The 13340-nt window shown below is 40.4% G+C and overlaps 1 protein-coding gene across 3 annotated transcripts in view; it reads right to left on the reverse strand.

Moving 5' to 3' along the window:
* Nucleotides 1-13340, reverse strand: part of LOC134351410 (dynein axonemal assembly factor 5-like) — a 188856-nt gene that overhangs the window by 151414 nt on the left and 24102 nt on the right. For all 3 annotated transcript variants that reach the window (XM_063057511.1, XM_063057510.1, XM_063057512.1), the window contains exon 4: nt 8813-8931. In XM_063057511.1, coding sequence (XP_062913581.1) covers nt 8813-8931 — 119 coding nt within the window. The remainder of the gene's footprint in view (nt 1-8812; nt 8932-13340) is intronic.

The raw sequence follows: 13340 nt of genomic DNA on the forward strand, positions 1-13340 counted from the left end.
CTCGTGTTATGATTTGCTGCTCTACTAAGTCTCTTTGAATGATGCCTATCCTGAAAAAGCTTACACCTTCTCTTCGATGGGAGTTCAGTGAAACACTGTCTGACTGCTCCCCCCGTGATCTCTACTGCCCTCCAACTCTTCAACCATGTACTCACCCAGACTTGCTCACCTTCTAGCTAGCCTCTTTCCCCTCCCCCCACCTTTTTATGCTGACATCTTCATTTTTTCTGTTCAGTCCCGAAGAAGGGTCTCGGCCCGAAACATCGACTGTTTATACATTTTTTTTTAAGATGCTGCCTGATCTGCTGAGTTCCTCCAGCCTTTTGTGCTTCCTCATGGAATACGTGAATGGCCTGACCTAGCATGCACCATTCTGCTTCCACAATTGTTGGGCCCAGATGCAACTGATAGTCTCAAGTTTATGAAATGCTTTATTGCATATTTTAAGCCAAAATGAGAAGACATTTGAATGATGAATCCTCATTGAGGGGTCAGTAGTGGAAAGAGTGAGCAGCTTCAAGTTCCTAAGTGTCAACATCTCAGAAGATCTATCCTAGGCTCAACACATTGATGCATTTGTGAAGGCACATCAGTGACTCAATTTCATTATGAGTTTCAGGAGATGTGGTATGTCACCAAAGACTCTAGCAAATTTCTACAGTTGTAAGGTAGAGGGCATTCTGACTGCCTAGTAAGAGAACTCCAATGCACAGGATTGAAAAAGGCTGCAGAGGTTTGCAGATTCAGTCACCTCCATCACAGGTATAACCCTCCCCACCACTGAGGACAAAAGGTGATGCTTCAAGAAGGCAGCATCCATCATTAAGAATCCTCACCTCTTCTCATCACCATCACTAGGGAGGAGGTACAGGAACTTGAAAATCCACCCTCAATATCTTAGGAACAGCTTTTTCTCCTCTGCAGTCAATTTCTGAACAGTCCACGAACCCTACTTTGTTATTTGTCTTTTGTACTATTTATTTCAAAGTTCAAAGTACAAAGTAAATTTTAATATCAAAGTACATATATGTCACCATATACAACCCTGAGATTAATTTTACTGTGGCCATACTGAAGCTCATTTATTTATTTATAAATTGTGACTGATTGTAGATTTTTATGTCTTGCACTATAAAGCTGCTTCAAAACAATAAATTTCACAACACATCAGCGATAATAAACCCGAGTCTGAATTTCTTCAGCTACAGGGCAGTGAAACTGTGGAACGCACACAAAGTGCTGGAGAAATTCAGCAGGCTAGGCAGCATCTATAGAAAAGAATACAGTTGATGTCTTGGCCCAAAACATCAACTATAAGTCCCAATGAAGGGTCCCGGCACGAAACATTGACTGTAGCATCCTGATGAAGTGTCTTGGCCTGGAGTGTTGACTGTACTCTTTTCCATAGAGGTTGCCTGGTCTCTGCATCGTGTGCGTGTCGCTTGGATTTCCAGCATCTGCAGATTTTCCCTTGTTAGCGAAGCTGTGGAATTCGCTGCTACAGTGAGCTATGGAGGCCAACCGCTGAGTCCGTTTAAGGCAGAGATTGATAAGGGTTATGGGTTAAAGGGGAGAAGGCAGCAGTATGGAAATGAAAAAAATATCCATGATTGAACACACTCGATAGGCCGAATGTCCTAATTCTGCACCTATATCTTATGGACTCTGAGCTGCTTAGAAGAGCTCATAGAATGTTTTCACTTACTTAAGGATATTAATGTTTCTTAGTTCAAAGAATGAACTTTCTCAGTTCAGACAATGTTTATGAGACTAATACCTGGAATGGCTAGGTTGCCTTGTCAGGTAAGATTGGACAGGCGAAGCTTTTATCTGGAACTTAGAGTGAAAACAACAGCGACTCGATTGAAACATAAAAGATCTTGTGGAGTACTAAGAGTATGGGCATTGAGAGAAGATTCCCTCTTGTGAAAGATTCTAAAGGTCACTATTTAATTGGAGCCATCCAATTAAGATTCATAAGTTAATTTTTTTTCTGGGGATTCAGAGACTTTGGCACCATCTTCCTCGAGGAGCAATGAACATAGAGTCTTTGAATAGTTTTAAGGCAAAGACAGACTCCTGATAAGCAGGTGAAAAGTTACAATGGATAAACTGCTAATGTGAAGCTGAATTTATAAGCAGGTTAACCATGAACTTATAAAGTGAAGAAGCAGGCTTGAAATACCATGTAGCCTACTCACACTCTTAATCTGCGTGTCTGAAAGGCCATTTGGCCCATTATGCCTGTACCAGTTTCTTTTGAAAGAGTTTTTGAATTCCTACCTTTCCTTAAAACATTTCCCATTCACAATTTTAATCCAATTACCTTTAGAAAATTACTGCTATATCTATTGAGAATTCCAGATGACAATGAACTATCTGATCACCTCTGCAAATTTTGCCAATCATCTTAAATTAATGTCCTATGGCTTTCCCACAAGGGGACACATTATATACAATAATGCTTTCATTTTGCTAAGTATTATTCTACAGTCAATCACCCCATTGTCATCTTAAATCATACAAATCCCCTTTTGGAGACATCATTGACATGTTTTAACAAACATGAAGAACTGCACTTTAACCTTCCACACCAAATGTTATAAACCAGATCAGCCAAGTTGAAAATTTTGCAGTCTTAAGCTTCTACGGAACAAGTTATCACATCTCCTCAATAACTTGCCATATTCTAGAGGTTAAGTAGATGCAGTACCCACAGATAGTGCTGTTTTATTTGAAATTGTTGGAGTTGATTTTAATGAAGAACTAGATGCAGGCCCAATGATGGTCACAGCAGCTGAGTGCACAGGAAAGATTTATGAAGACCATAAAACATTATACAACTTTAGGATGACACCAGGTCACCTGTCCTTGCTCCTGGTCAGGTATAATGCCACACAATTCCCAGAGCTCCATAGGATAACAATGAATCAGTCTGCTTCCTTCTTCACCTCAGGTTTAACAAACAATTACAAAACATTTCCAGGCAAGTAACTGAAGATGAAGTGAATGAGTTGAAAAGAAAACAAACATTGAAATAGCAACCTTACGCTACAAAACGCTGCAATTTGTTAATGCTTTAGCTGTCTGTAAAAAAGCCTACCATATCTGGCAATAGCCTATAAATTGTCTGGGAAGGAAAATTAATACCCAGGATACTCACTTCCATTTGTTACTCTTGATGTATGAGAAGTCTGCCCAGCTCATCTTCCAATTCAAATTACACAGGTTTGACCCAGAACAGCATAAATCCTAGTTTCTGGTCTGAGAGTAATGAGCTTACACCTGTTCAGTCTCAATGACCATGAGGTCCAAGCATTTTCTTTTTTACATGGGTGGCTTTGAGTGTTTTCATTTTGAATTCCAAAAAAGAAAAAGTTGCAAATAGATTATGTGACCTAAAAGTGGATTTCCAAAAGCTCTACAATGCTAACTTTCCTTCAAGCTACTTATACCTTTTCTATTCTTCAAAACAAGTGGAACAATAATTACATTAACCAAGATAAATGTGTACTTTAGCAAAGAGAGCAATAATTAGGATATACAATACAGAAGTAAGCCATTCTCAGTCTCCTTCATATAATTCCATCAGCCATCACAGATCTGCCCAAAACTTCAATAATTTACTCTACTAACCCATAAATGTGAATTTGTTACTGTGCCACAATTACTTATTGAGAAAGAGAAGGTCAAGCAGAAGGGAGTGGGGGCGAATAAGGGGACACCCAAAACAACCAAAAAAAAAGGAAATTCAAGCTGGAGTCAAAATTAAAAAGAAGACATTTTTCCCTCAAATTGAACATCATCAGCAAGTCTCAACATGAAATTCTTAATGGGCCTTTTCCTAAGAAATTAGCTGTCCTATGTATAACCCTATGCACCTTGTAGACTTCACCATAATCCAACTTTTAAAACTTTCAAAATGTCCAAATTTCACTTAATATTTGATAGCAATTGAATAAGTGTTGTGGGCAAGAAGATGAATACACAAGATGATCACACTGTGGCAATATTAAATGCTATCATGCAGTCTGAAGAGGAGGATTCCACTATTTAATATTTCACTCTTAATGTGGAAGCCCAGCAGCACTGGACCAGAGTTCTTTCCAGAACATCATTTCAGACAGGAAAAAAATGACAATTTAGAAGACTTCTACTGTATATCTACTAATTACTCAGATGCAGTAGAAAATAATCTAGAACCCAGCTTGTCTATTGACTTGTAAGATCTTGTCTATTGTCTGTCATTTGATAACAACATTGGAGGCAAAGTGATGTCTCACTGAAGCCACAGAAAATTATTTCAAAACTTACAACAAAATACCTGCCAGAGCACTTTGGCAGGCATGAATAACAAGGCAGAAAAAGAAAAAAAAATACCAGAAATCGTGTTGAATTGATAAACTGTTTCTGCTTAAGTATTTAAAAGTTTCATTATCAGTAAAGTAACTTAGAATGTTGACTGAAGTAATATGGATGTGGACACAAGGAACTCACACTCAGTTATATCATCTAGTGTAAAACGTATATCAAACACCTTTGATCACTATAGAACATTTTTGTGTAGAGAAGTCTACATTGGTTGAACATTTACAAGTATTGTGCAAGACTTGTCTATTTAAACAATCTATTAAAAGATTAAAGAGACAAACTTCAGAATGAATAACACTCTATATTATAATTAACGGACTATGATCATCGCCAGCAATATAGATAAAATAATGTTTACATGAGAAATGGTGAATTTTTATGTCAGATTATTAAATATTAATAGTGCTTAAACAAATAGCTTTCGCATTGTTTTGCCAACATTAACTAGTATGTTCCAATCATGAATAAATGTCATATAGAATTCGCAACTTACTTGTTGCAGTTGAGACAAAGAAAAACAGTTCACTTAGGTTAGTTACTAATTTTGTTTTGAAAACATATGTACATTGCATATACAATGAGTAGGGCTTGCATTTATTTGATTTTTTTATTTTGATGCAGTTGGCTGTGTCTCTTTATTTATTTAGCGAGTTATAGCATGGAATAGGCCCTTCGAGCCATGCTGCCCAGCAACAACCTAATCACGAGACAATTTACAATGACCTATTAACCTACCAAATGGTACACCTTTAGACTTCTTCGCGTGCCTTGTGCTTTACATGCTTGGGCAATCATGGCTTTCCACATCGAACGATCCCATGCAGCGTCAAAGATACCTCGCACACTTAGATCTGTTAGTTCTTTCACAGTGTCCATATATTTTCTTCTTTGCCTTCCTCTTCTGCGTTTCCCAGGCATATGGCCTTGTAATGTAAGGCATTCTATTTCTCCCTTTCTGATGACATGGCCCAGGAATTTAAATTTCCTCTCATTAAAGATCTTTTTGTATGGGCACGTTGGAGTACTGTCTCATTAGTTACCCTATCTCTATATGATATTTTCAACATTCTTCTAGGAAACCACACTCCTGTTGCTTCTAAGCTTCTTTGGAGTTCTGGTGTTATAGTCCCTGTTTCGGAAGCATACAGCAAGATTGACCAGATGTAACATTTTAGTAGCCTAAGCCTTGTTGTCATAGAAATGTGTCTGTTGGTAAAAATGGGTTTCATTTTTCGGAAGTTGGTTTTAGCAATGGCAACTCTTCTTTATATTCCTACTTTAATTCTAGCATCTTGTGATATAAAGCTACCAAGGTAATTAAAGCTGGTCTTTTGTTCAATCTCTTGGCTACTGATGTACAATTGGCAGTTGGGAGTATCCTGTTGTTTTGATATTACCATACATTTGGGTTTTTTTTTCCAGTTGATGATTAGACCAAAATCCGCACTTGTTTGTACTACTTTGTCTAGGAGGATTTATAGGTCTTCTGGAGCACTTGCTACCAGGGTGGTATCATCTGCATATCTTATATTGTTGATGTTAACACCTCCAATTTTTATTCTGTCTAGGTCTTCTATTTCTCTAAACTATGGAAGTAAATTAGAGCACCCAAAGGAAACCCAAGCAATCACGAGAACATACAAACCCCTTACAGACAGCAGCAAGAATTGAACTCCAGTCGCTGGTACTGTAAAGCATTGTGTTAACCACTATACAACCACTTTTCCCAATTATACACCTTTATTTGTTTTTTTTTGTGTGGGAGGAGGGATGGGGGGGTACGTGCTTGTTCCGTTTTGTTCATTTTTATGTGCGGGAAGGAGGAATTTGGGGGTTGATAATCATGCTGCCTTTCTTTTCTTGGTTTAATGGCTACCTGGAGAAGAATTTCAAGTTGTATACTTTGATAATAAATTAACCTTTTAACCTTATCCAGCAGCAAAGGGGGCCAACGTTAACTTTAGATAAGGTGGATGGTCAGTCCTTTTTTCAGGGTAGTGGAGTCTAAACTAGAGGACCTGGATTTAAGCTGCGATTCAGAGGGACCTGAGAGGCGAGCTTTTCCACACACAGTGTGGAGGGCTTGTGGAATGAGCTACCAGAGCAGGTGGTACTAGATACAGTAGCAACATCTACATAGAACATAGAATAGTACAGTACAGTACAGGCCCTTCGGCCCACAATGTTGTGCCAACCTGCCTCCCATATAAACCCCCACCTTAAATTCCTCCATATACCTGTCTAGTAGTCTCTTAAACTTCACTAGTGTATCTGCCTCCACCACTGACTCAGGCAGTGCATTCCACGCACCAACCACTCTCCGAGTAAAAAACCTTCCTCTAATATCCCCCTTGAACTTCCCACCCCTTACCATGTCCTCTTGTATTGAGCAGTGGTGCCCTGGGGAAGAGGCGTTGGCTATCCACTCTATCTATTCCTCTTATTATCTTGTACAACTCTATCATGACTCCTCTCATCCTCCTTCTCTCCAAAGAGTAAAGCCCTAGCTCCCTTAATCTCTGATCATAATGCATACTTTTTAAACCAGGCAAATCCTGGTAAATCTCCTCTGTACCCTTTCCAATGCTTCCACATCCTTCCTACAGTGAGGTGACCAGAACTGGACACAGTACTCCAAGTGTGGCCTAACCAGAGTTTTATAGAGCTGCATCATTACATCGTGACTCTTAAACTCTATCCCTTGACTTATGAAAGCTAACACCCCATAAGCTTACTTAACTACCCTATCCACCTATGAGGCAACTTTCAGGGATCTGTGGACATGTACCCCCAGATCCCTCTGTTCCTCCACACTACCAAGTATCCTGCCATTTACTTTGTACTCTGCCTTGGAGTTTGTCCTTCCAAAGTGTACCACCTCACACTTCTCCGGGTTGAACTCCATGTGCCACTTCTCAGCCCACTCCTGCATCCTATCAATGTCTCTCTGCAATCTTTGACAATCCTCAACACTACCTACAACACCACCAACCTTTGTGTCGTCTGCAAACTTGCCAACCCACCCTTCTACCCCCACATCCAGGTCGTTAATAAAAATCACGAAAAGTAGAGGTCCCAGAACAGATCCTTGTGGGACACCACTTGTCACAATCCTCCAATCCAAATGTACTCCCTCCACCACCACCCTCTGCCTTCTGCAGGCAAGCCAATTCTGAATCCACCTGGCCAAACTTCCCTGGATCCCATGCCTTCTAACTTTCTGAATAAGCCTAAATGGCATTTGAACAGATACATTCTTAGGAAAAGTGTCAAACCCAGGCAAATTGGACTAATTAAGGAAGACACTCTGGTCAGCATGGACGAATTGTTCCATAGGATCTGTTTCCATGCTGTCATGCTCTGAATCCAGTTGTAGTACTTTTCATTCTCTGACCACTTCAAAGAAGACTGCTTTTCTATTACCTTTGACTAAAAAGAATGACTTCTATTTTTCCCTCCTTATGAGGCCTGTACTGTGCTGGAACGTTCTATAAGCCCCAAATTAAATATTGGGGAAGGGGAATTATTTTATTGAAACCTACAGGATGCCGAAGGCCTGAATAGAATGGACAAAGGGAGAATGTTCCCATCAATAGGAGTGTCCAGGATCCAAAACTACAGCCTCAAAACAAAATGACACCACCTTAACACAGAGATCAGGAGTAATTTCTTCAGCCAAAAGGTGGTGAATCTGTGGAAAGCATTGCCACAGAGGGCTGTGGAGGCTAAGTATTTAAAGCACAGAATGCTGAGTTCTTGATTGGTATGAGGGAAATGAGCTACAGAAAAAGGTGGGAGAATAGGGTTAAAAAAGCTTATAGTTTATGGCTAATATGAGGGGGCATAATTTTAAGGCGATTGGAGAGGAGTACAAGGGTGCAAAATGAAAAGGTAGTTTTTTTTTAAATTACAGAGAGTGGTGAGTATGTGGAATGTGCTGCCAAGGGTGGTGACAGAGGCAGATACATTAGGAACATGTAAGAAACTCTCAGATAGGCACGTGGATGAGGGAAAATTGGAGGTCTATGTGGAAGGGAAGGCTTAGATTGTTCTTCAGAGTAGGTTAAAAGGTCAGCACAACATTATGGACAATGCACACAAAATGGTTGGAGGAACTCAGCATGCCAGGCAGCATCTACAGAAAAGAGTACAGTCGACGTTTCGGGCTGAGGCCCTTCATCGGGACTAGAGGGAAAAAAAAAAGATGAGGAGTCAGCATCTGCAGATTTTCTCTTGTTTATAATTGTGGGCAATGTTCTATGTTAAGCAATCAGCCACGATTAAATGATGCAGCAGATTCAATGGGAGGAATGGCCTAGTTCTGCTCCTACATCTTATAGTCTTGTAAAACTGCTCTGCTTTATTGTATGCCAAATACGCAAGACGCTGATCTTTTATAACCAAGAACTAGTGATTTAAAAACATTACATTATCTGCTTACCGCCAACAGGGTAGTTAACAGAGAGTTCAGCTGACCAGTCAAGCTTGTCCTTAAGGTCCTCCTCATTCTCCTGTTGCCACTGGAGTCCAACTTTCCTCCAGTAATCAGAGGCCAACTCCCTGCATTGCAAACAAAAGAGAGTCAAATAAACTAAGATCAAAAACACAACCATTTTATTTATTAATGTGTTAGTCGCTTTATCTACAATTTTAAGTTTGTTTTCAACAAGGTGGCAGAACATGAAGTACAATTTAACTTTCACAGGTCAACTAGGGTTGAAAATTCCACTCAACCAAGGTCTGGAGACCAGTATGCCTTGGCTCTAAGCCAATATAAAAACACCAAAATAAAACTTCACTAATGAATGGAAATACTGTGTGATACCTGTACAGTGTATTACTTATTGCTACCACTAGAAGCCGCTAGTGTTCATCTATAATTTTGCTGATTCCTTATTACTTCTTCCCCCCCACCACCCCCACCCCCAACAAGGCTGAATACCTATTTTAAAAAAATGAGTTAATTTGTTTTTCTTCCTTTAGTCATCTCATTCCCTCAGTTCTCAGCTGCTTCAGACACAAGTATTCCACAGAATAGGGTCTAAAATGCCACAGTAGCATGGTGGTCAGCGCAAGGCAATGACAGCTCAGAGCGCCGGAGTTCAGAGTTCAGTTATGGCATCCTCTGTAAGAAAGTTTGTACGTTCTTCCCGTCTGCACATGGGTTTCTTTTCGTGCTGCAGTTTCCTCCTTCAGTCGAAAGACATACTGGTTAGTAGGTAAATTGGTCATTATAAATTGCCCTGGAATTAGGTTAGGGTTAATGAGGTGGGTTGCTGGGCAGTGTCGCTCATGAGGCTGGAAGGGCCTGTTCCGCACTGTGTCTCTAAATAAAACTATTAAGCAAGACTTGAACAAGACGGACGATTTTTGCATGCATGATTTTTCCTCATCATCTTTTCCTTCCCAGACATTGAGAAAATATCCTTCTTTTGAGTGCAGTTGTTCCCCAGAGAGCCGAACTGAATGCAATGAATCGAAACAGAAAATTTCTGAAATCCCCAGCAGGTCAGATACATCTGCAGTTTTTTGATTTGTGATTAAAACAAAAAATCAATAAACAGCGGAATCACTGACACAAGAAAACCTGCAAATGCTGGAAATCCAAAGCAACACACACAAAATGCTATCGGAACTCAGCAGGTCAGACAGCATCTATGGAAAAGAGTAAACAGTCGACGTTTCGAGCTGAGACCCTTCTTCAGGACTGGAAAGAAAGATGAGAAGTCAGGATACGAAAATTGGGGGGGAAGGGAGGAAGAAGGACAAGGTGATAGGTTATACGCGTATTTCATACTCCCCTCCCCCCACTTTCTCACTGATTTCTCATCTTTCTTTCCAGTCCTGATGAAGGGTCTCAGCCTAAAATGCTGACTGTTTACTCTTTTCCATAGATGCTGCCTGGCCTGATGAGTTCCTCCAGCAATTTGTGAGTGTTGCTCTGCAATAAGCAGTGGATGTCATTTCTTCAGTGGGTCATAGCACAAAATGCTAACTATCAGCCACTTCATAGAACATTGAACTTTACAGTGCAGGAACAGACTCTTCAGCCCACAATGCCATGACAAACTCACTAAATTAGTAATCATATGGCAAACTAATCTCTTCTCCCTACACTACCCTATCTTTCCATTTTCCTGACATTCATCTGCCTAAATGTCTCTTAAAAGTCCCTTATATATCTGCCACTCATACCACCTCAGGCAGCACATTCCAGGCACCCACCATTCTCTGTGTAAAAAAAAAATTTGTCCTTACATTTCCTTTGAAATTACCCCCTCTCACCTTAAATATATGCCCTCTAGTATTAGACATTTTAACCTTGGGGGAAAAAATGTTGCTACTCTATCAGATCTCTCTTCAGGCTCTTTCGCTCCAGAGAAAACAACCCATGTTTATCCAAACTCTCATTATAGCATATGCCCTCTAATCCAGGCAGCATTCTGTAAACTTCTCTGCACCATCTCCAGACCCTCCTTCCTGTAATGGGGCGACGAGTACTGTATGCAATGCTCAAAGTAAATTTATTATCAAAGTACATTGATCAGAGGCTTTTTCCCAGGGCTAAAATGGCTAGCACGAGGGGGCACAGTTTTAAGGTGCTTGAAAGTAGGTACAGAGGAGATGTCAGGGGTAAGTTTTTTTTTAAAACGCAGAGTGGCAAGTGCGTGGAATGGGTTGCCAGCAACGGTGGTGGAGGCGGATACGACAGGGTCTCTTAACAGACTCATGGATAGGTACATGGACCTTAGAAAAATACAGGGCTACGGGTAACCCTAGGTAATTTCTAAGGTAAGGACATGTTCGGCACGGCTTTATGGGCTGAAGGGCCTGTATTGTGCTGTAGGTTTTCTATGTTTCTACGTTTTTACATATATGTCACCATATACAATCCTCAGACTCATTTTCTTGTGGGCATACTCAATAAACCTATAGAATAATAACCATAATAGAATCAACGAAAGACTGCCCAACTTGGACGTTCAACCAGTGTGCAAAAGACAACAAACTGCAAATACAAAAAGAAAGAAATAATAAATAAATAAATAAGCAATAAATATGGAGAACATGAGAAAAAGAGACCTTGAAAGTGAGGTTCAGTGGTGTTCAGAAAAGCCTCTCTGAATGCACAACATGTTGAACTTCAATGTGGATGGGCTACAGCAGCAGAAGATTAGATCCACACCAGGTTCCACTCCTGTACCTAACAAAGTGGCCACTGAGTGTATTTCCCTATATCAGTGGGTCTCGGTGCCCCAAGGCCAAGGACCATAAGTCCAGAGATGTCCCGTCCTGGAATTGAAGGCTTGTCTGTGTGTGAATGAGTGAGTGGGTGAGATGGTGGGAAAGAGGTCTGTTATGCTGTTGTTGTCTTATTTTGTATTGTCTGGTTGTTGTTGCTGGTGTTGTTCTATTGAGCAACGTGAGCACGCATGCTGGAATTTGTGGTCCCCTGCACACCCTCATGTTGTGTTGGCTGTTAACACAAATGATGCATTTCACATATGTTTCGATGCACACGTGATAAATAAATGAATCCAGATCGAAGTCAGGATTGTGTGGTGCTTGGTGGCGGTATTCCCTTGCTTTTGCAGCCCTTGTAGCTGATGAAAGTCATGAGTTTGAAAAGTGCTCTCTAAGGTGGCTTGCTGAATTATTAGATTACTTCCTGTAAATGGTATAAATTACTACTACTGTGCATCGGTGGTAGAGTGAGATGGCTGTGGATGCGGTGCCTTTCTGATGAGCTGCTATGTCCTAGATGTTCATGAAGTTGCACAAATCCAGGCAAATGGAGAGTATTCCATCATACACCTGAAGAGCTCTGAAAATGGCAGACAGGTTTTGGGGAGTTGGGGGGCAAGTTAGTCACCATAATATTCATGGACTCTGACCTGCTGTTGTAGCACTCCATTTCTTATTTTTTTTATCAGTGGTGACTGACAGGATATTGCCATGGGGAATATTTGGTGACTGAATGTCAGAGGGCTATTTTCTCTTCTTGGATAGCGTCATTGCCTAGTATTTATGTGGTTCAAATGTTACCAGCACTCATTCACTTTTCCCTCAACTGTTTTGCAAAATAACATTATAGCACATTTTGGAACACAAAAATTAAAAGCTTAAGTCAACATTTTCATTTCTTAATCAGCTTAAGGTCTGACTTATCATAAGAGGACTGGTATGTATTCTCCCGACTTCTCCTTCCTGAAGTCCACAATCAATTCCTTGGTCTGACTGGCTTTGACTGCAAAGATGTTGTTGTGACAGTACCCAACCAGCTGATCTATCTCACTCCTGTAGGCCTCCTCATCACCATCTGCAATTCTGCCAACAACAGCTGTATCCATGGCAAATTTAGCATACCAAATCAGAATTTGGTCTAATATCACTGGTATACGTCATGAAATCTGTTTTGTGGCAGCAGTACCATGCCATACAATAATAAATAATACATAATTTATATATATATTTCTTACTTTAATTTAAGTAAGTAATGTAAAGAGAGACCAAAAAAAATGAGGTAGTTTATATGGATTCATTGTCTGTTCGGAAATCTGTTGGCGGAGGGTAAGAAGCTGTTCCTGACAAATTGAGTGGGTATCTTCAGACTCCTGTTCCTCCTCTTTGATGGTAGCAATGAGAAGAGGGCATGTCCTGGGTGATGGGGAATAATAAATGCCTACTTTTCTTAGGCATTGCCTTTTGAAGATGTCATTGATGCTGGGGAGGCTAGTGCCCAGGATGGAGCTGGCTGGAGTTTACAACTTTCTGCAGTTTTTTCCGACCCCCTCCATACCAGATGGTGATGCAATCAGCTACAATGCTCTGCACGGAACATCTGAAGAAATTTGCAAGTGTCTTTGGTGACATAACAAATCTCCCCAAACTCCTCTGTTGTGTCTTTATTGTAACTGCATCAATACATTGGGCCCAGGATTGATTGTCAGAGATGTTGACACCCAGGA

This window comes from Mobula hypostoma, chromosome 9 (genome assembly GCF_963921235.1).
Source record: "Mobula hypostoma chromosome 9, sMobHyp1.1, whole genome shotgun sequence".
NCBI lineage: Eukaryota > Metazoa > Chordata > Chondrichthyes > Myliobatiformes > Myliobatidae > Mobula > Mobula hypostoma.